Here is a 19,578-nt window from a genome sequence, read left to right on the forward strand (position 1 = left end):
GCCAGTCCTCATCCATCATTCCATACTAGATCTGACAGCAAGACGGGTAAAGTATTATTCCAATCTCCCTACTACCCCCTACTTAGTCCTTAAACATCCTTTCTGTTTCCTTGTCTTTACTTCTCCAGCCCCACAACACAGACTGCTCTGTCTTAACATGAGCAACCCCTTTGCATTGCATTCCAGTCAGGGACTCCATTATTCCACTATCCTTTCCTGTTTACTCCATTACACCTGGTTCCATTTCTGAGCATCCCCATCACCCAGTTCTGCTCACTGGGTTGGCTTGCTCTGGACTAGCTATGTGGAAGGAGACATTTCATACACACACACAGTTTCTAACTTTTAGGATTTTTCCATAAACCTGAATGTCTTCACAGGTTTGTAGAAAGATCTGGCTTTTCTCCAATACATGGATTTATGAATCCACAAATCTAGTAGATATTTTTTTATACTCTATTCAAATATACTATTGTCATGTTACTGTTATGTCACAGCTCACCAAAGTTCATGTTACCAACAGTGATCAAAATTACCTGTATCATTCTGGGTGGAAAATCTCCCATAAATAAAAGCCGAATGGTGGTGGCACTTCTCTAGAACATTCCACACGCTCCAAAATCAGTGATCTGTCATTCATAGGGTCTCCCTATCCACTGGCTGCTTTGCCTGAGTCCTGCCTCCAACATTCTAAACATTTTGCTGTTCCTCTCCCCCCCATAGCCAGTCAGAACACAGAGGTTATTTGCATATGCAGCCTCATTGGCCTTTGCCTCGGAACACAGAGGTCATTTGCATATGCGACTTGATTGGCTTTTGCCTCTAACATTCTAAACAGTTTGCTGTTTTGAGGTAAAATGTGTCCAATCTCCAGGTGAGGGCTGGAGATCACTCAGAATTACAACTGCTTTCCAGATGGCAGAGATCAGTTCCCCTGGAGAAAATGGTGGACTCTGTATCCTTATATGCTGCTGAGGTGGCCCCCGTTATGACAGTCAATGTGACGTAGCAGTCAGGGCTTCAGAGCATGGGAGAGGCTGCAGGTGTGTGGGGGGTGGAAAGCTGAAGAGTGAGGGGGAAATAAAGGAAGGTTGATGATTGGCTGGGAAGGAGATAGGGTTGCTAACTCCAGGTGGGAAATTCCTGGAGATGTGAGGGATGGAACCTGGAGAGGGTGAGATTTCAGGAGGTGTGGGACCTCGGACAGGTACAAAGCCATAGACTCCACCCTCCAAGCCAACTATTCCCTTCTGGGGAACCATTGTTGCCAATCTCCAGGTGAGGGCTGGAGATCACTCAAAATTACAACTGTTGCTTAGGTAGCAGAGATCAGTTCCTCTGGAGAAAATGGTGGTCTCAGCGTCATTATACCCTGCTGAGGTCGCCACAGCAAATTGACACTGAGTGTCAAAGGCCGGGGCACCCACCCAGAGCCTCTTTCTAGAGGCCGTTGTATTTATTTCCAAAACGAGCCTTTTTCCTAGTGAGATATAAAACTCTTTACATGTAACAGTGTGTACATGATGAACATGATACTTTATTTCTGAAATAAAACAGCTAACAGCATCACTTGTGCCATGAAAATATTTATGTAATTTCAAACATATTCACAATTAAAAGATGTAAACAAGCAAAGGCATTATATACAAACATTTATTTTATAAAGGTCCAAAGCATTAATATCTATATTTGGTTGAGTAGTCTTTGGGTGATACAACAAGACCTCTACCTTTACGAGCACCTCTATAAACTGTTTCTATGATGTCAATCATCTCTTGCTTGTCTTCCATCGCCCAGTTAATTTTGTTGTTGTTGCCTGTGCCTAAATCAATCATTATGTGTTTGTTTCTTTAAGAAAAGAAAAGAGGAGAAATACATCAGTGAATGATCTACTTCTTTATGAAGTTACTCAGTATTTTGGGTCACTAGTATCTCTATTCATTGTCCCTCTCCACTTATCACCTTTCTACAGGTCTAGCATAATAAAACCTCAGATTACAGTTTAAGTCAAAATTATAACCTTCGGTGTTTAACCATCATTCGTTTCAAATTATGAACATCACACCAAGATACAGCTACTAATAATTCAAATATCAAACAGAAATCTGTTCTAATATTATTTCCATATAATTTCACACCCAAATATAAAAACAAACAAAAATAACTAGCAGATTTTGCCATTTCAGATTTCTTATGAATAACATTTAATCTAAAAGTTCTAAAGCCTGGATAAAGTAAACTGAGAAGTAAAAAAAGAGGCCACTAATATGCATGTATTTATTTCTGACACGGCAATTTTGACAGCTTTCCAACCTATTTTAGGAGCTGCAACTCCAAGGCAGTGGCTCATAAGACCATATGTAAATAATTCAACTGTTTGCATGAAGAGACAGCCCATCCCCAGGAGCACTGTATTACCTAGTTGTTGCCCAGAAACAGCTGTACCTAATAAAAGACTTTACATTCAGGGAGAGGCATCATTCCTCCTAAACTCTCCTGCATAGCATCTTTTCTGGCCTGCAAGAGCAAAAGAGGCTGACACAAAAACGACAGCAAGAAAACAGCTGGAGGTACGCTGGTAACTAAGGTACTGTCAACTGGGGCCCCTGCCACACGGCAGGGAAAACACTGGCCAAAAAAGAGGCGCCGCGGCAGGATCCCACGATCCCCTGAGCCACGGCGCCGTTGCTCCCCGGCACGATCAGATGCCGGGGAGGAAGAGACGATTGGGAGGGGGAGGCTGTCAAACTGCGCATGCTCGAGCCGGGGGCCGGGGACGCGCCAGCGATCCCACGGCCGGCAGTGATGCGGGGTTTGGCCAGGAGGGGCGGATTGGGAACGGGCGCAGCACAATTCCCAGATGTTGCTGTGGGATCGCGCCCGTTTGCTGCGGCCCCGATCCGTCCCTCTCCCGGCCAAAAACCTCTCGTGTGAACAGGGCCTGGTTTTGCCTCCTACAACAGCTTCAGCTGTAACATTGCTGTCGCTTAAGCCAACTGACTGGATCCAGTAGCCCAACTCTTGTAGTTCACTTCAACAGGCTCACTTGATTTTCCTCACTAAAACAAGGCTTTGCAGAAAAGCCATCAACTCCTGAACTAGCAATGCAAATTGTTTGTAATATCACAAATGGCCCAGAGGTTTACACTTAGTTTTGAAGACTGCAGCTTCCTAACAGAATGGCTGGCATGAGTAAAGAATCAGATTCTGATTACAGTCAACACAGTATAGTACAATAAGAGAGGTGTTATTGTATAATAATGTTTGCACAACTTATCAATGGAGAACATATACATTACAATTAAATGTAGGAATAAAATATACCTGAAGAAAAACATGACTGTACAGGGATCGTACAGTTCATACATCTTGTTGAAGTCTTGTACTTCTGTGATATCCACAAGGTAAATAACAGCAAAATTTTTCACCTATTGAGAAAAATATTTAGAGCAGAGTATGGTAACTAAGCATTCACGGTCAAGCATTGTAAGCTTACAAAGAAATATGAACACAGCATTTAACTTCAAAAAAGAAGCAATATGTTAACATAGGGTCCATGTTCTAGACCATGACATCCAGAATGAAACTTTATCCAGTGTGATTATATAGTGTTTGTTGCCACATCATAAAAGGTCTATTTCTATTTCTCCCAATGGTTATCAGCATTTAATTTTCAACACTGTGCAACCTTTTTAAGTAGTCCCAAGATGGCAAAGTGCTACCAAGTTAGACTCCCTTCCTCTCTATGTTGACATCATGCCCAGCCACCCTTGTTAAAGGCTTCAGACTGGACAACTAGATTTCTTCAGTAACATGATGGAAGCAGGTGCAACCAATTAGGTAAGCCATCTGTTCATCCCTTACATTGCCCTTTTCTGCATGATGCTACAACTTTGCACAACTCCGCAACAGCAAATATTTCTACTAGAGTGCTCGTTCTGCTGAACAAGCTTTGTGTTGCAATGGCCTATACTATATGTACAGTGCAACAGATCATATTACAACAGCAAAGATCAGTGCAACCTTGGGACATAATTTGTCAAAAATACACTGTCCTGTATTGTAAAAGAACATGTATTTCAAGCATTTATGAAGACAGGGAAGAAGAGCAACATGTGGAATTAAGTCTATTGGTACAATCAAATTCCCAGCATTTCAGTTTCAAAAATTCAATCTTAGTGTAGCATTCCCAGAATGTAAACATTTCTTACTTTGCAAAGTATGTTTTTATTAGCTTGACTAATTGCTCGAGAAACAAATAACTGAACAAATATTACACTAAAACAGGGCTTGACAAATCCCAGGCAACAGGGTGCCATGGCATCTAGAAATTTCATTGTGGTGCTAATATTTTCAGAAGTAATTTATTTTAAGCGCCTCTTGGTGATTCTCAATAGAAGTACAAAGTTCATTTAGGTGAGGGGCAGAGGTTAGCTTTTTGTTGTTACAACAGCATTACTCCAATTTATTTCTGCACTACAACACTTTTGTTATAGCTTTTTAAAAACTGACAAAAACGTGAAGAGTTTAGAACTGGGTTTTGTGGTAGCAATAAAGTATGTTATTAAAATATAAAATCCTGACAGCTGAAAAAGAAGTCTGGCTCCTAAATTTTTGAGGTGGCTTATAAAGCAAAATTTTTTTTGTCAAGGCCTGCACTAAAATATACCCTAAGTCTATCAAACTATATGCATTTATAAGTATTTGTTCTGAATACACTGCAATGTGTACTGAGCAGCATGGAGTCCATGAGATACTTATAAGCCATCTAGCGTTCTTCACAAGAATTCTGAAGATCTACTAATATATCTACTCTTGTGTTACTATTAACATTATTGAAATGGTAGTGTATCATAAAGGCTCAAAGATCAAGGATGGGGTGGTGGTGGTGGGAGAGAATAATTCCCCCATTTCAAGGAACTGATCTGCATTCTGAATATTGGACATTTAAAAATGCCAGGACTCTTGACTATTTCATTTTTTAGGATCATGCTCACATTTAACAAATCAAAAACTGTTTTTCTGAAAATGAAGTGTCAAAGGAGAGATAGATATGCAACTCAAAGGAAAAAGAGATTAAAACAAGGCAGGGCCGGGGGGGGGCGTGGCGACGCCGTAAGGAACATGGCCGCCTGAAATAATTGCTCTGAGAGCCCTCCCACCCTTTTGAAGTAATATTACTGTCCGACCTACTGGTCTCGACACGATCTTGATGGGAGAAGATAATCGATTAACTCCTCTTCCGGAAGTGTGCAGAAACGATAAGGTATCGTCCAAAAAAAGTGCTAAATTAAGCCATTTGGTTGTGGGGCCTCGGCGCTTAATATCAGCAAAAATGGTGGCGTCAGCCCCAGACGCAGGAAAAGACGTCCATAACGAGACTGTTACACTCTCAGTTCTTACTGAGACCTTAACTGCGGCACTTGGCAAACTAGAAAAAACGATGCTGGACAATATTTCATTAATGCTGAAACCTTTATATGACCAGCTAGATAATATGCAGAAGAATATCTCAGATACTAGAGAAGTTGCAGAGAGTGCTTTAAATAATAGTATACTGAATCAGAACGCCATACAGACTCTCAATATCGGAGAGGACGCTCTGGCGGAGTGCACACTAAGGCTTGATTTATCAATGAGAGAGCATAACTTGAAGCTTCGAGGGATAGAGGAAAAAGCAGAGGGGTCTGAAGATCTAGCCTATTTCCTGGCTACTTGGCTTTCCCGTGAAATTAATGTGGAAGGTGACATTTTAAAGACGGTGACGAAAGCCTACAGATTGGGCTCCATGGCAACGCTCAGGAAAAAAAACTTTAGAGACATTCTAATAACTGTGTTAGATGTGAGATATAAACACAAAATAATGCAAATGGCCAGGCAAAGAGGGCATTTGCTGTTCAATGGAAGAAGGATAGAGATTTACCAGGATCTTCCTCAGGAGGCTATAGAAAAACGCAGAGAGCTTAAACCTCTCACATCGAAGCTCCTGGAAGCCAACAAGAAGTACAAGTGGATTTCGCCACTGATACTACAGACGGTACACATGGGCAAGACTTATCGAATCTCATCAATGGAGGACAGAAAATCTCTACTCCATATCATGAATTTAGACGAGCCCATGGATGTCTCCAACAAGCCCCATAAGAGAAAACTGGAATCAGAGTCACCGCCACCGACCGAAATCAAACAACAAGCGAGAGCTCCGATATGTGACTATGCCAGGCAAAGCTAAGAAGCCGCAGTTCTCTGAGTTACGAAGGTTTATGATGTGACACGAAGACTTCATGCTATTGTTTCTCTCTAAGTTCTAGGTTATGCGTCACTAATCGTGTTTTTTACCATGTTATACGTTGTCAATTACTTGTAAAATCGGATCTTGTTTTAACGGATCCGGAAGGTTCTTTGTATTTTTTTGGCATGGCACTCATTAACAGAAGTACCATTGCAAAGAGGGGTCGTCATTGCAGGTCATAACAAGCTTCTCTCTTAAGTCAGTTTAATTAGATTTGTATGGTTATTGTGTTTGTTTCATTCTGTTTTTAGGTCATACATAAGCTTTGTTTGAAGGGTAAGAAGGGGGGGGAGGGCTCGGAATGGGAGCAATTGTTTCTAGCCCTGAGGAGGTGTGTTTCCTTTGAAGACTGCTAGGGGGTTGGGTGCCTAGCCTTCTGTGTCTCTTGTGAGAGGAACAGAAGTCAAGGAAACTTTTCCTGCATCCATTTTTGTTGGCAATCTAATAGCTGTTTATTTTACAGCTAATTTTAGTGTGTGCATTCATATTTTATTCATATTTTATATTGCTAATTCAAATTGATTCTAAAGTTGGTAATATACTATTAGGTAGAACAGCCCTCACTTTATACGTTTGGGCGCTTATTAATTATACAGATTCGTACTATCAGACCCAATTAATTTACACTTTTCCTTCCTACGAAGTACCGTCTCTAAATCTTGTAGATCATTATTTCCTTAAACTACAAACAGACTCAACACCTAATAGGGGGATATAACCTCATATTGACAGGGACATTTTTATATTCATATCTGTTTCACTTATATTTTTAAGAATTTAATGGATTTCATTATTGCGTGATTGCTGTTGATTAATTGATTGATTTGTTACAGACTGAAGGAAAAGACAATTAATAGTGCTATAAACTACCCAGGTATTGTTCCGTGTATTGTCACCTGGTTATTCTAATGCAAGTTGAGATAAAAGGCTAAGGCTTCTGTTCGGATACTGAACAGTGTTATTACGATTTTAACTTTGTGTGTGTCTTGACTTATTATATTTATTTAATTTGTCTCTGGTTGCATTTCTTCTTTATTTTTTAGTTTTTACAATACTCATTGTTTGTGTGGCGCTGGGACTACTCGGAGAGAGAAAAGTTGGGTAAGCTGCGTTACCTCTAATATTTTATTTCCAAAGGCAAATTCACATCTAGAACTAATACATCTGGTTTAATCAGTAGTTACATCTCACCATTACGCTAAGATCTCTTCTACAACAGGGCTCCAGCATGAATTCTAATGTGCTGAAAGCGGTCTCGTCAAATGTTAGAGACCTAAACAATCCAATCAAACGAAAACAAATTATTTCCCAATTGTCTAAATGTCAGGCAGATGTAGTGTTTCTTCAGGAAACTCATCTAAAGAAAGGAACCGAACTAGTGTTTAAATCTAAAAAATGCCCACTTCAGTATATGTCGCATGGTTCCTCCAAGTCAAGGGGAGTGGCGATTCTACTTTCCAAAAATGTGAGATTCACCTTTCTTTCCCAACTAAATGACCCGGATGGGAGATTTCTCTTCATTCAGGTACCTTAGAAGGCAGGCTGTATACAATGGCCACCCTATACGCTCCAAATAATGGACAACTAAAATTCTCAAAAGACACCCTTAATCGGTTGCAGAAATTCACCAAAGGGGAAGTAATTCTTGGAGGGGATTTCAATTTGGTTGCGGATAAACAAATGGACAAATCAAGCTTTCACCCCAATCCAAAACAGAATAAAGGTAGATTTACCGGTCTTGAGGACCTTTTCAAGGAAAACGATTTGACAGATATCTGGCGCAAAATGAACCCTACCGTTAAAGACTTCACGTATTTCTCCAATAGACACCAATGCTACTCTAGAATCGATTTTATTTTGGTCTCTTCGACTTTGCAGAAAAGAGTATTGGCTGCATCTATTGAATCGGCACAGTGGTCTGATCATTCCAGAGTTCAGTGCATTATTACCCCATATGACCCCACTCAGAGATGCAGACAATGGTCTTTAAATAATTTTTTATTGACAGACCCACTAATCCGAGAAGACATAGAAAAAGGCATAAAACAATACTTCAAGGAAAATAAACAGGAGGACACAATAGATGTAATTAGATGGGACGCTTTAAAACCGACTCTCCGGGGTATGTTGATTTCTCAGGCATCCTACCTGAAGAAAAGGAAACAAAAATTAGAGTCAGAACTTTCAGAAAAAAATAAGTGTCTAGAACAGAAACACAAAGAGACCACTAGTAAAAAAGTGTATAATGGCAGCACGCAGAAGTTTACAGCAGCTTGAAACGGCAAAAATAAGTAAGTTCCCCTAGAACTCTTCGACTCTTATCGCATAAAGTTAAAGCACAAATGTCACAAAACTTGATTGCAGCTATCAAAGGGAAACAAGGGGAAATTCTTAATGAGACGACGAAAATCTCAGAAGTTTTTGAATCCTTCTATACAAATCTTTACTCATCCTCTGGGACCAACCCGGATCAAATGCTGGATTTTTTAAACAATGAGGGGAAAATGCCATTACTGAAAGAGGCCCATATAAACTTAATGGACAGACCCTTTACAGTAGATGAGATTGCTGAAACTATTAAATCTCTTAAATTAGCCAAAACATCAGGCCCAGACGGTTTCACTTCAGAGTTCTATAAGTGCTTTAAATCAGAACTTGCTGGCCCTTTGACTGATGCTTGCAACGCAGTCTTGCTATTGGGACACCTCCCACCCTCTTGGAAAGAAGCACACACAGTGGTGATCTTAAAAAGGGGGAGAGATCCCCTATATCCAGGATCATACAGGCCGATCTCCTTACTTAACCAGGATCTAAAAATATTGATAGCCACACTAGCACGTAGAATGAACTCCTTTATAGCCGAGTATATCAACCCTGACCAAGTCGGCTTCATGCCGAACAGAGATTTGGCTGACAATACCATCAAGACATTGACGCTTTTACGGTATTTCCAAAAGGCTAAAAATCCAGGTTTATTTTTATCATTGGACATTGAGAAGGCCTTTGATTCAGTGGAATTTAAATATTTGTTTGCTGTATTAAAAACTATGGGCTTTGGTCATAAATTCATAGGTTTGATTGAAACGCTATATGCATCCCCTATAACTAAAATAAAAATTAACGGTTCCTTTATTAAACCCATCCCCCTATTGAGAGGTACCAGACAGGGGTGCCCTCTATCCCTGATCCTGTTCGCTCTGGTGAAAGAGCCACTGGCTAACGCTATTCGTTCACATCCTGAGATTTGTGGTAGCAAGATAAGAACAAAAGAATACAAATTGTCACTATTTGCGGACGATATGATTCTGTACCTTACGAATCCAGGTAGTTCTCTTCCGGCGCTACACAAATTGTTGAAGACTTTTGAAACCTTCTCAGGTCTGAAAATCAATGATAGCAAATCACAAGTATTGTCATTAAATCTCTCACAAGATGAGGAAAACAATATTAAATCAAAGTTTAAATTTCAATGGGTCTCTCAATCCCTACAATATTTAGGTATTCAAATCACATGTGATCAGAATTTACTGTTCGATTTAAATCATTCAGAAATGTACTTAAGTCTATCTAACACATTACTCAAGTGCAGCAAACTAAATCTTAACTGGATGGAAAAATTTAACTTGATCAAATCATTTATTCTTCCTAAATTTATTTTTCTGTTTAGTAATCCCAATTACAATTCTGAAGAAGTGGCAAGCTGCATTGTCTACATTTTTATGGGACGCAAAAAAAAACCAGAATAGGATTCTCGGTCCTTCGTAGATCCAGGTCTAGAGGAGGATTTGATATCCCAGATTTGGTACTATACCACAGGGCAATTATGTTGTTTATTACTTGTAAAATCTTTAGATCATCCATACAACCAGTATGGATGGACATATGTAGTGACCTTATATATCCAAAACACCTGCCAGATGTAGTATGGACACAGGAAAACCCATCAGGGGAATCCTTTGACCTCATTGATTTGGTTTATTCATCAATACAAACTTGGAAACGTTTTGCCAAACCTTTGATGCCCAAGATATCACGACTCTCTCCTTTTTTAAATCAAAGTTGGTTTAAGCCGGGGATGAATCCAGAACTCAGCAAATTGTGGAGGGGTAAAAATATATTTTGTATACAAGACATAACTACTAAACAAGGTATTAGGTCCAAAACAGATCTAGAACAAAAGTTAGGGTACCCTATACCCTGGTTTTTCTATCTTCAGCTGAGTCACTTAATACAACAGATAGATAGGTCCAATTTGATGTCTAAACCTTTGACAGATTTGGAACGGATCATCATTGTGTTTGACAATAAAAACAAAGGCCTCATTTCTCAATTATATTAATTCTTCTTGAGCGGTCCAGCGCGGGTTCTCTATCATATCAAATTAGCTGGCAAAAGGAGTGCACATCAAACCTGACGGAGAACATGTGGTCAGAACTCTGGAACTCTAGTAGCTTCAGGAATAAAACTATATCTTTAATTCTTCAGAATCTAAAGATTCTATCTAGATGGTATACGACTCCTCACAAACTTTCCTTGATATCTGCGGATTATGTTCCACTTTGCTGGAAGGGTTGTCGTCATACCGGAGATTATGCACACTGTTGGTGGAGGTGTGAAAAAATCAAAACATTTTGGTTAGAAATTATAAATGTAATTCACGACATCACTACTGTTTCAGTCCCCTTTTCTCTGGAGACTTTATTCTTAAATGTTTGGCCCACCAAATTAAAACCTAGACCTCATAAAGCCACGATTGAAATCATGTTGGACGCGGCTAAAATGGCGATTGCTTCTTTTTGGAAGGATCATAGAGCCCCTAGTTTAGAATTATGGTACAAAAAGCTTTGGAATCATTACTTGATGGATGCTGTAACAAACAAAATTAATTGCTCGGCTCAATTTCCTAAGAAAGATGTGTTTACTGACAAATGGTTTCCGGTTTTGGATTACTTGTCGAAACAACAATTTCTCTCCTCCAAGTGGTCCCAGTATCACAAATGGGTTTGAGTTTGTCTTAATGGGAAAGGTGTGGGTTTCCCCCCCCCTTCTCTTTTCTTTTTTCCTCTTCTTTTAGATTGCCTTCTGTCTGTTCAAGGTAATAGCGGAATACGATATCATTACCAATATCGATCTCACATGATGCACAAGTGAAGTATGACGGGAAATCATAATACTAGGTTACGATGTTCAAAGTAGCTTAGTTTTGAAAGTTTCATAACGAGTATAGATTGAATGTTCTTTGTTGTTAATTGTTCCAGAATGAATTTTGTTTATTGCGGTCATATTTGTAATTTCAATCTGACTAAGTTTGTATTCTATGATATTTTGGAAATTAAAAAAAAAAAAAAAAAGTCAGGGACCTGCAAGGATTTGCGGAGAGCATCTGATTTTCTCCTCTCTTACTACATCCTCCTTCCCTTTCCTGAAAGCTCCCATAGCCTTTCCCTTTTTCCTGTTTCCTCCTTGTCCTTTCCTCCCATCAGCCAACCCTACCTTTATCTCCCCCCCGCCCCGGTCTTCAGCTTTCCTTCTCCCTGGCAGCCTCTGTCCAGGAGTACTATGGCCCAGTTGCATGGTGCCAGCTGAACTGGGCCCATTTGCATTGTGGGAGACCTTGAAGGGGCACCTCACTGTGCCCTGCACTCCCTCCCTACACTAGTTGCCCTTTGCCTCATCCCAGCATCTCTCATATCCTCACCTGTCCCTGCTTCCTTCTCTCCTTCACACCCACCAATCTACCTCTTATCTGACCCCCACATCTTATTTATTTCATTTATATCCTACCTTTTTCCACAATGGAGACCCAATGCAGCTTACATCATTCTCCTCTATTTTATCCTCACAAGAACCCTCTAGGGTAGGGTTAGCCTGAGAGTGTATAACTGGCCCGAGGTCACCCAGTAAGTTTCCACAGCAGAAGGTGGCTGGGGTGGCTGCTGCTGAACAGTAGCAAGCAGCCAAGCTTGGATGAATAATGCAATTCAAGTGGTATCAAGTTGCCTGATGGCTGCTGCCACATCTAGCCCCAATGAGTCCTCCCTCAAAGGCCAAAACAGCCCCCAAAAGGGCTCTGCTCCCCCATCTTTTACTGACAGAAGCCAAGCAGAAACCATACCTGGAATGCCAGCCAAACTATTGTGGTTGCCTAGCAACAGCCACTGAGGGTATCTTTTTATTAAAGCTACAGGTACTCTGCATTTTTCAGGTTTGTCAGAAGACCCACCTCGTCCACCACTCCAATCTCTGGATTTTAAGCATCCTCAAATGGGGCCACATTTTGCTAGCATAATACATAAATATAAGTAAATCAGTACAACACAAAAACACACCTTAGCTTCCCTTTAGGTGTACCTATTGGCAAGTATTTCTTGGTGAACTGGACAAAATGTCAAGCTTGCGCCAAACTTTGTCACCTTTACGGATAAGGATGTTAATGTCACATTAGACAATACATATACTGCATCAGAGAAAAAACACCTCTTGCAATGGAGGAAAAGAGTTGCCAATTTTTATGGGGAAAATACTGCCAGTATGGAAGCTGGCAACTTTAATGTTTCAGGTCTACTGCATTTTCTCCAACTAGCATGACAATAGATCTGTATGACGTTCTACTATGAATACATGGTACAATGGGAACTGTTTACTCACTCTTTATATGGCAGCGAAATCCCAACTGGACTCGTAAGCAAGAGGATGACGAACGATCACCCTCTTTAATCTGCTATTTCTGCAGAGGGAGATGTTTAAATAGAAAGTTATATTGCTCTTTTCCCCCCCTCATTATATGCCAATATGTCTGCCTACTCCCTACAACAGAATTTCCAAGAACACCCTGTCCTTTGATTTGCAAAGAAATCGTTAACAAAAGCAATGTGTACAAATTTTCCCAACATCTTAAATAAAGTGATAACCTCTTCTGAAGTGTCAGAATACTTAATAGTTATTAGGCTTCAACTGTTATTACTGTATATTTTCTCTGGATATATGCCAGTTACAGTTTCCCCTGATATGTTACAGTGGTGCCCTTTTTATTGTCCTTTGGACAGCAGGAGATGACGACCCCGTTTGCCAAGCTTTTCATAGCTAGTGGTGCTGCCTGTTTAATTATTATATTTTGTTTCACCAATGCTTTGATGTAATACGATTGGCTTATTTACATCTTGGAATGTATTTTTGTTTTCTAACACCTTGTGGTAATCAAAACAGACAGGTTTAACTGCTTTTTAATTTGTCCGTTGACTGTTTTGTTTTATGGATTTTATAACTGTTCTGACTTTACACCTAGGTTACTAAAAAAACTCATTAAAATACTCCCTAAGTGGACCTGCACAGCACAGAACATCATTTCCCTTCTCGTCCCTACTGCAATCATGTTGTCCCCCAATGTGGAGTCTCATGGGTCAGTGGACCCTCTGAAACATAACAGAGATTGAAGAGGGAGGGTGGCAGTGAGAAAGGGCAATGAGTGAAAATGGCTGTTCCCTCTTCACATGCATAAATGACTATCAGAAATGGAAAGGAGCCTTGGGATGCAGCCACTATCTACATTTTCTTTGTGCTGTGGCCTTACTTAATGACAGTACCAGCACTACAGTCTTTCCCTGGTTATATTACCAAGACTCTATAGCATGCTTATACATCTCTGATTTGAAACTAGCCAATGAATAATGAAAGCCACACTGTACTATCTTCCTATTTATTATTTGATATACATACCAAACTAGGCTAGAGTTGCCAACCTCCAGGTATACAACTGTACAATTGTATTTTAGATTCAGCAAGGTGCTCAAGGTATTTTTCAGGCTCTTTAACAATAGCTGGGATACACGTTGCCACCTGTAACCAATTAGTGTCTTAGATTAGATGAGAAACCAGCAGAGTGAACTAAGCACTAATGCTGCATTAAGCTGAATGTAAACAGAGATTTCGAGGTCTGCAGTGTAAAACACTCTTTAAAACAGACTGAATAAGCAGAGAAGGAAAAACTTTTTGTGAGTATGAAATTTTGATATGTATTGTAACAACGCCTAGTTCCCAAGAGTGTTTTAGTTATATGTTTACAGGGTTTATAGTGACTGTCGTGGTACCTTGATAAAGGACTGAACACAGGTGTGGAGCTGGGCCCGTCAGAATTATTTGGAATAATTTACCTCTACGTCAAAGAAGGACTCAGTTAAGCTACTACAAGCTGTATTATTCAGAGGAACTTTGATCATGGACAGTTTGGTTTACAAGGACACTTTAAATATTTGTATATTTTATATTGGAATGTGTTTTGTAATTTGTATCATAATATAAATACTTAATAATAGTTACTGAACAGATTGCACAATAGTATCACCGTTTTTTGTTTACTTACAACCCATCGCATGATCTCACATTTGTATAACCTCCAGGTGGTAGCTGGGGATGTCCTGCTATTACAACTGATCTCCATGTGACAGAGATCAGTTCACCTGGAGAAAATGGCTGCTTTGGAAGGTGGACTCTATGGCATTATAACCCACTGAAGTCCATCCCCTCCTCAAACACACCCTCTTCAGTTTCCCCCCCAAGATCTCCTGGTATTTCTTCTGGTATTTCCTAAGCCAGATCTGGCAGCCCCAAACTAGGCACAAGAATTCAACTTTAGCGTATCAGCTACTTTAAAATAATGCCATGCCTTTCTTCACTGACCAAACTAGTATTATGCCTGCAAATGAATCCTCTTTTCCTTTCAGTGGTTTTCAAACTGTGTTCCAAGAGTTCCAAACATATCTGAAGACCATCAATGAGAAGATCAACAATAGCAGATCAATTATATCAGAAGTAGCTTGAAAATTACTACCAATTTTTCCATGTAATGTGCTGCTGCACAGGAATTTTAAGTGTGTTTCAGAACACTACCTCAGTTTTACACAGCAAAATGAGGCCCCAGAGGCCGACCATGGGAAATAGCTGCCATTATTAAAACATGCCCAGAATGTTCTACAGCATCCAGGGAAAGGACTCTCAGCAATTGAGGTACTATGGAAAGTTAGAAAACCACTAGTCTACAAAAGGTTCAAATAAAACAAAAGGGGTCACTAAAAGCAATAATAACTACAGAAGCTCAAAAGCCATCAATTAGACACTAATATGATATGGAGGGCATACCATGAATTTTTCCTTGTTTTACTTACTTCCTAGTATTAACCCTCTACTACCGTGTTTCCCCGAAAATAAGACACTGTCTTATATTTATTTTTTCTCAAGAAGACACACTAGGGCTTATACCACAAATGCATAGAAATCCTGCTAGGGCTTATTTTTGGGGTAGGTCTTATTTTTGGGGAAACAGGGTAGTAAATTCCTTTTCATCTATTAGGAAAGCTTATAACTTCTGCTCTAGCTAGAACAGATATTGCTTCTGGCATATAAGAAAAATATATAAACACAAGTTAGAAGAACAAAGTTTGAGTCCAGTGGCACCTTTAAGACCAACAAAACGTTATTCTCGGTATAAGCTTTTGTGTGCATGCAAGCTTCTTCAGATACAATAAAAAAGTGTGTGTGCACACAAAAGCTTATACCGAGAATAAAACTTTGTTGGTCTTAAAGGTGCCACTGGACTCAAACTTTGTTCTGCTTCAGACCAACACAGCTACCCATCTGAATAAGTTAGAAGAGTACTTGATCAGAAAAATGGATGTATTGTGTCAGCAAAATCAGTAAAGGTTGTTATACTATTTGTTTTATTGCACTTTATCTCAGTATATAGGATTAATTTAAATCATAGTTACTAACAAAATCTACAAACTTTAAATTTCCCTTTTGCCAATATGCTCAATGTAGTTTCTGTTATGGTAAAAGCCTATGTAAATTTGAGTATGTGAGTAATACCTTATTTTTTCGTTAAGAACTTGCATAATTTACTCTACACAGACTACTATGGCTAATTGCCAAGTAAGTTGAAACTAAATTGCTTTATGTTTCTGGAAGTCCTTGGGGTATAAGGAAAGTATCTTGCGCCTGAAATGTTGTCAAACTCTTATCTCAAAAATATTCTAAATAAAAACCTCTTGTATACAACACAATAGAATCTTCTTAAGAATGTAAACAGGATAACTAACAAGTGAAACCTTACCTTTATGTTGGGTGTCCTGGGTTTAAAACATTATTTGAATGTATATTAATCAAACAATATTAAAACAGTTTATCAATATCAATAGAACAACGTACCTTTTCAGCAATACTATACAAAACTTCATCCATTTTCATACAAGTAGGATCCCAGTCATGCCCAAAGCGAATGACCACCACACGGTCTTCTTCTGAAAGAATGGCCTGGTCTACTTGCCAGCCATTGTGTAAATGAGGAAGCATATACGACATTTTCAGAACTTATGCAAGACCTGTAAAAGGATAAAGCATGCAATAATTCATAATCTGGATAATTCTTAACAAAATCAAGGCAAGATTTCATTCCATCTGTATTTTATTTCACATAAATTGCTACATCTTGTTTGTATAGGGTCAGGGTTGCTGATACCGCCTGTCGGGCAAGAAGCTTTATGGATTTAGAATTGTTTTCTGTTGTGGGTGATGTTAACAGATTATCTGTCCATTAAATACATTATAATAATGAACATAATCAAGAATATAAACCTATTTTCTTGATCAATACTGTTTATTTTTCAAAGCCCAAACCCATTTCTTGCATATCCCATAACAAGCTCAGGAACCCCTTTGTCTTCTACTTGTCCTAAAGACCAGGCCAAACTTTCCTAAAGTTCATATTGAAATAATTTTGGGATGCAGGAGAGTCTACCACCCCAAAACTCTTGTATCACTTATAAAAATATTATATATGCACCCCAACCATCACTTGATTTCCTATTTTCAATCTCCAATAGAGTGATCACTTCACCTATAGCTGACACATACCAAACTGACAGATGAATATTACACAGTTGCTAATGGTGCCCAAAGTCACCATATAAAATATACTTAGAAAAAGCGTTTAAAGAGTAACCAATCCATGATGAATAATCTTATGCACTTTTAACAGGCTACTGAAAGGAAAACGTATCCCCCATTCTGGTCTTGGTTTATCAGTGAGTGCTACATCTTTCTTTTATCACTACATCCATAAATGTAATACTATCTATGGAGAAAAACAATTTAGTCTTTCAGCTTCTAAACATAATTCATTGTGGCCTCAAATTAAATGTTTGTTTTCAGTTGCCACAAGGCAATTTGTAATTTCTGCTATGGCAGACTGCTTCACTTCTCAGATTCATGTACAAAGATGGTACTATTTATACCACACTATTACAAAACCTTCAGAAATAAGGATGAAGAACAATACAGACATAGATGACTTAAGGAAAACTACACTGTGTAACATCTAGGCTGCATTCAGGCATCACATCAAGTGGACATTAAGCCCACATGTGCTCACACCTAGCTTGTTGTCTGGTTCACACAGGCTCCTCACTTCTTCCTCCTCCCTTTTCACAGGAAGCATAATAAAAGAACCACATTTTAAACAACCCCAGTTATTTGTGGCACAAAAATGCAGACACTTAACTGGAATTAGTCCCCTTCCTCCAATGGGACTCTGTAACTGGAGTAAACCCTGATTTAGAATGCTAGTGGAGGGGAGCAGATAATTTAACATACTTAGGCCCCGGTCACATGGGCTGGATATCGCGGGGGGGGGGAGGCGTAGCTAATTGCCCCGGCACAGTTTGATCAACAATTACATGATCAGATGCACTGGTGGCACACCACGGGTCCTTCCCTCGGCGCCGGCACATATGCAAGGGCCCAGAGGAGAAAGCCGCGCGCCAGCGTGAACACACCACAGGCATCCGGAGGCAGCCCGTGGCAAACCGTTTACCAGTACTTTGGAGGTACTACTTTTTTAACACGCATTTTCAGCGGTAAACCACGGGTGTGCTCCACTTTCCAGATGTTGGGGTGTGATCGCGCCCGGATAATCCGCCCACCATCCATGCCTCTCCCGTGGCAACTTTGCCGTGTGACCGGGGCCAAAGTTAGTTTTAAACCAGGATTTTCTTCATCATACTCTGAATGAGAATACAAGAAAGCCTAGCAACAAGTCAAGTTCATGCACATACAGGTATAAGGTAACTTAACAAAACACCCGAAGGCAGCCAAAAACCTTTGACCAAAGTAGGAATGACACATGGAAGCCAGAAAGGCAACAGCTCAAGATCACCTGCCTATCATAGCTTCCAAACTGGGAGATCTTTCCTCCAGAGCAGCATAGTATGCTGCTGCAGTCAGAAGACTGAGCTACATATCAAAAGCCCCTGGTACAAATGCCACACATTCAAGCTGCCTGTTGTTGTGAATCCCACAACTCTGTATTCCCACAGTGGAAACATCTGACAGAATGCGCCAGCTAGCAAAGCACTTCTTATATAAGTGAAAACACAAGAAACCCATCACTAGTAGCCCTTGCATCAGTTAACTTGTCTGAGCAGCATTTAGCAGCTCTAACACTAGGGACGATCATAATATGTGTGTTATTTACTGACACTGCAAGATTTCTACACATGCTCCCTCAGCCTGTTTCATTTATATTTATTTTATTATTTGCTTTTATTTGTAGTCCACGTTTCTCACTGAGACTCAAGACTGATCACACAGAACAAAATAGTGCAAGCAAGTTCAGGTGGAAAGACCGAAGCACTGAAGACAGATTCTGGAGATGACCCAAGCCAACTATTGCATATACTTTTGTACGGTCGTCTGCCCTCTACAAAGAACCAATTATCCTCCCTTAAACCCGCCCACTGCCCTCCCCACCCCGGCACAGCCTCACTGTTTTCCACCTGTCCAGGCTAGAAATCCTTTCTCGAACTCTGCCCTTCTCCTCGCCTCGTAACATCCCAACCACTTACCAAAGGCAAATATAGGTTATAACGGTTGTCAGACACACCCACCACAGCCACGTGGGCGCGCGCGACAAAAGAAAACAGACGACACCGGACGGGTTAAATTAAAAAAAACGCACAGTTGTGGCGCACAGTAGCGTCATAGGAGGAAGCGTCGCTCTCATTTGACTGTCATGGCTTACGCACTTCCGGAAAGTTCAAGATCCCGAGAGGAAAGCCGAACGAACGTTAGTAGTCCGCATCAGCACGTTAGAATTAGGACTGGTCCATTAGAGAAAAAGGAAAGGGGGAACTAGATGGTGGTATAGCTGCTGAGGGGTGTCTTATCTGCGTTCAAAATAGCGTTGCGAACAAATCAGTCAGTCACTAGACATTTTGTCGACGTTCCCGCCCCTGGCT

General features: G+C 40.1%; 1 protein-coding gene across 4 annotated transcripts; it reads right to left on the reverse strand.

Moving 5' to 3' along the window:
* Nucleotides 1-1,578: 1,578 nt before the first annotated feature.
* Nucleotides 1,579-19,260, reverse strand: TXNL4A (thioredoxin like 4A). Of its 4 annotated transcripts, none has more exons than XM_015412471.1 (4): nt 19,186-19,260; nt 16,493-16,665; nt 3,325-3,428; nt 1,579-1,848 (listed from the first exon to the last, which is right to left on the reverse strand). In XM_015412471.1, the coding sequence occupies exons 2-4, from the start codon at nt 16,643-16,645 to the stop codon at nt 1,677-1,679; spliced, it is 429 nt and encodes a 142-aa protein (XP_015267957.1). In that variant the 5' UTR covers nt 16,646-16,665; nt 19,186-19,260; the 3' UTR covers nt 1,579-1,676. The 4 variants fall into 4 exon arrangements, with proteins under 4 accessions (XP_015267957.1, XP_015267958.1, XP_015267960.1 ...); XM_015412472.1 differs by lacking the exon at nt 19,186-19,260 and adding an exon at nt 19,117-19,163; XM_015412474.1 differs by lacking the exons at nt 16,493-16,665; nt 19,186-19,260 and adding an exon at nt 9,604-9,827.
* Nucleotides 19,261-19,578: the final 318 nt, after the last annotated feature.

Source organism: Gekko japonicus, unplaced genomic scaffold, assembly GCF_001447785.1.
Source record: "Gekko japonicus isolate JY-2015 unplaced genomic scaffold, Gekko_japonicus_V1.1 scaffold54, whole genome shotgun sequence".
Taxonomy (NCBI): domain Eukaryota; kingdom Metazoa; phylum Chordata; class Lepidosauria; order Squamata; family Gekkonidae; genus Gekko; species Gekko japonicus.

Excerpts from the sequence above, each read along its gene's own strand:
- TXNL4A (XM_015412471.1), bottom strand. The coding sequence starts at position 16,645 with ATGTCGTATATGCTTCCTCATTTACACAATGGCTGGCAAGTAGACCAG. Across the intron at positions 3,429-16,492 it reads TGTATAGTATTGCTGAAAAG|GTGAAAAATTTTGCTGTTAT; the intron begins GTACGTTGTTCT and ends TTTTCTCAATAG. Across the intron at positions 1,849-3,324 it reads ACAGTCATGTTTTTCTTCAG|AAACAAACACATAATGATTG; the intron begins GTATATTTTATT and ends CTTTTCTTAAAG.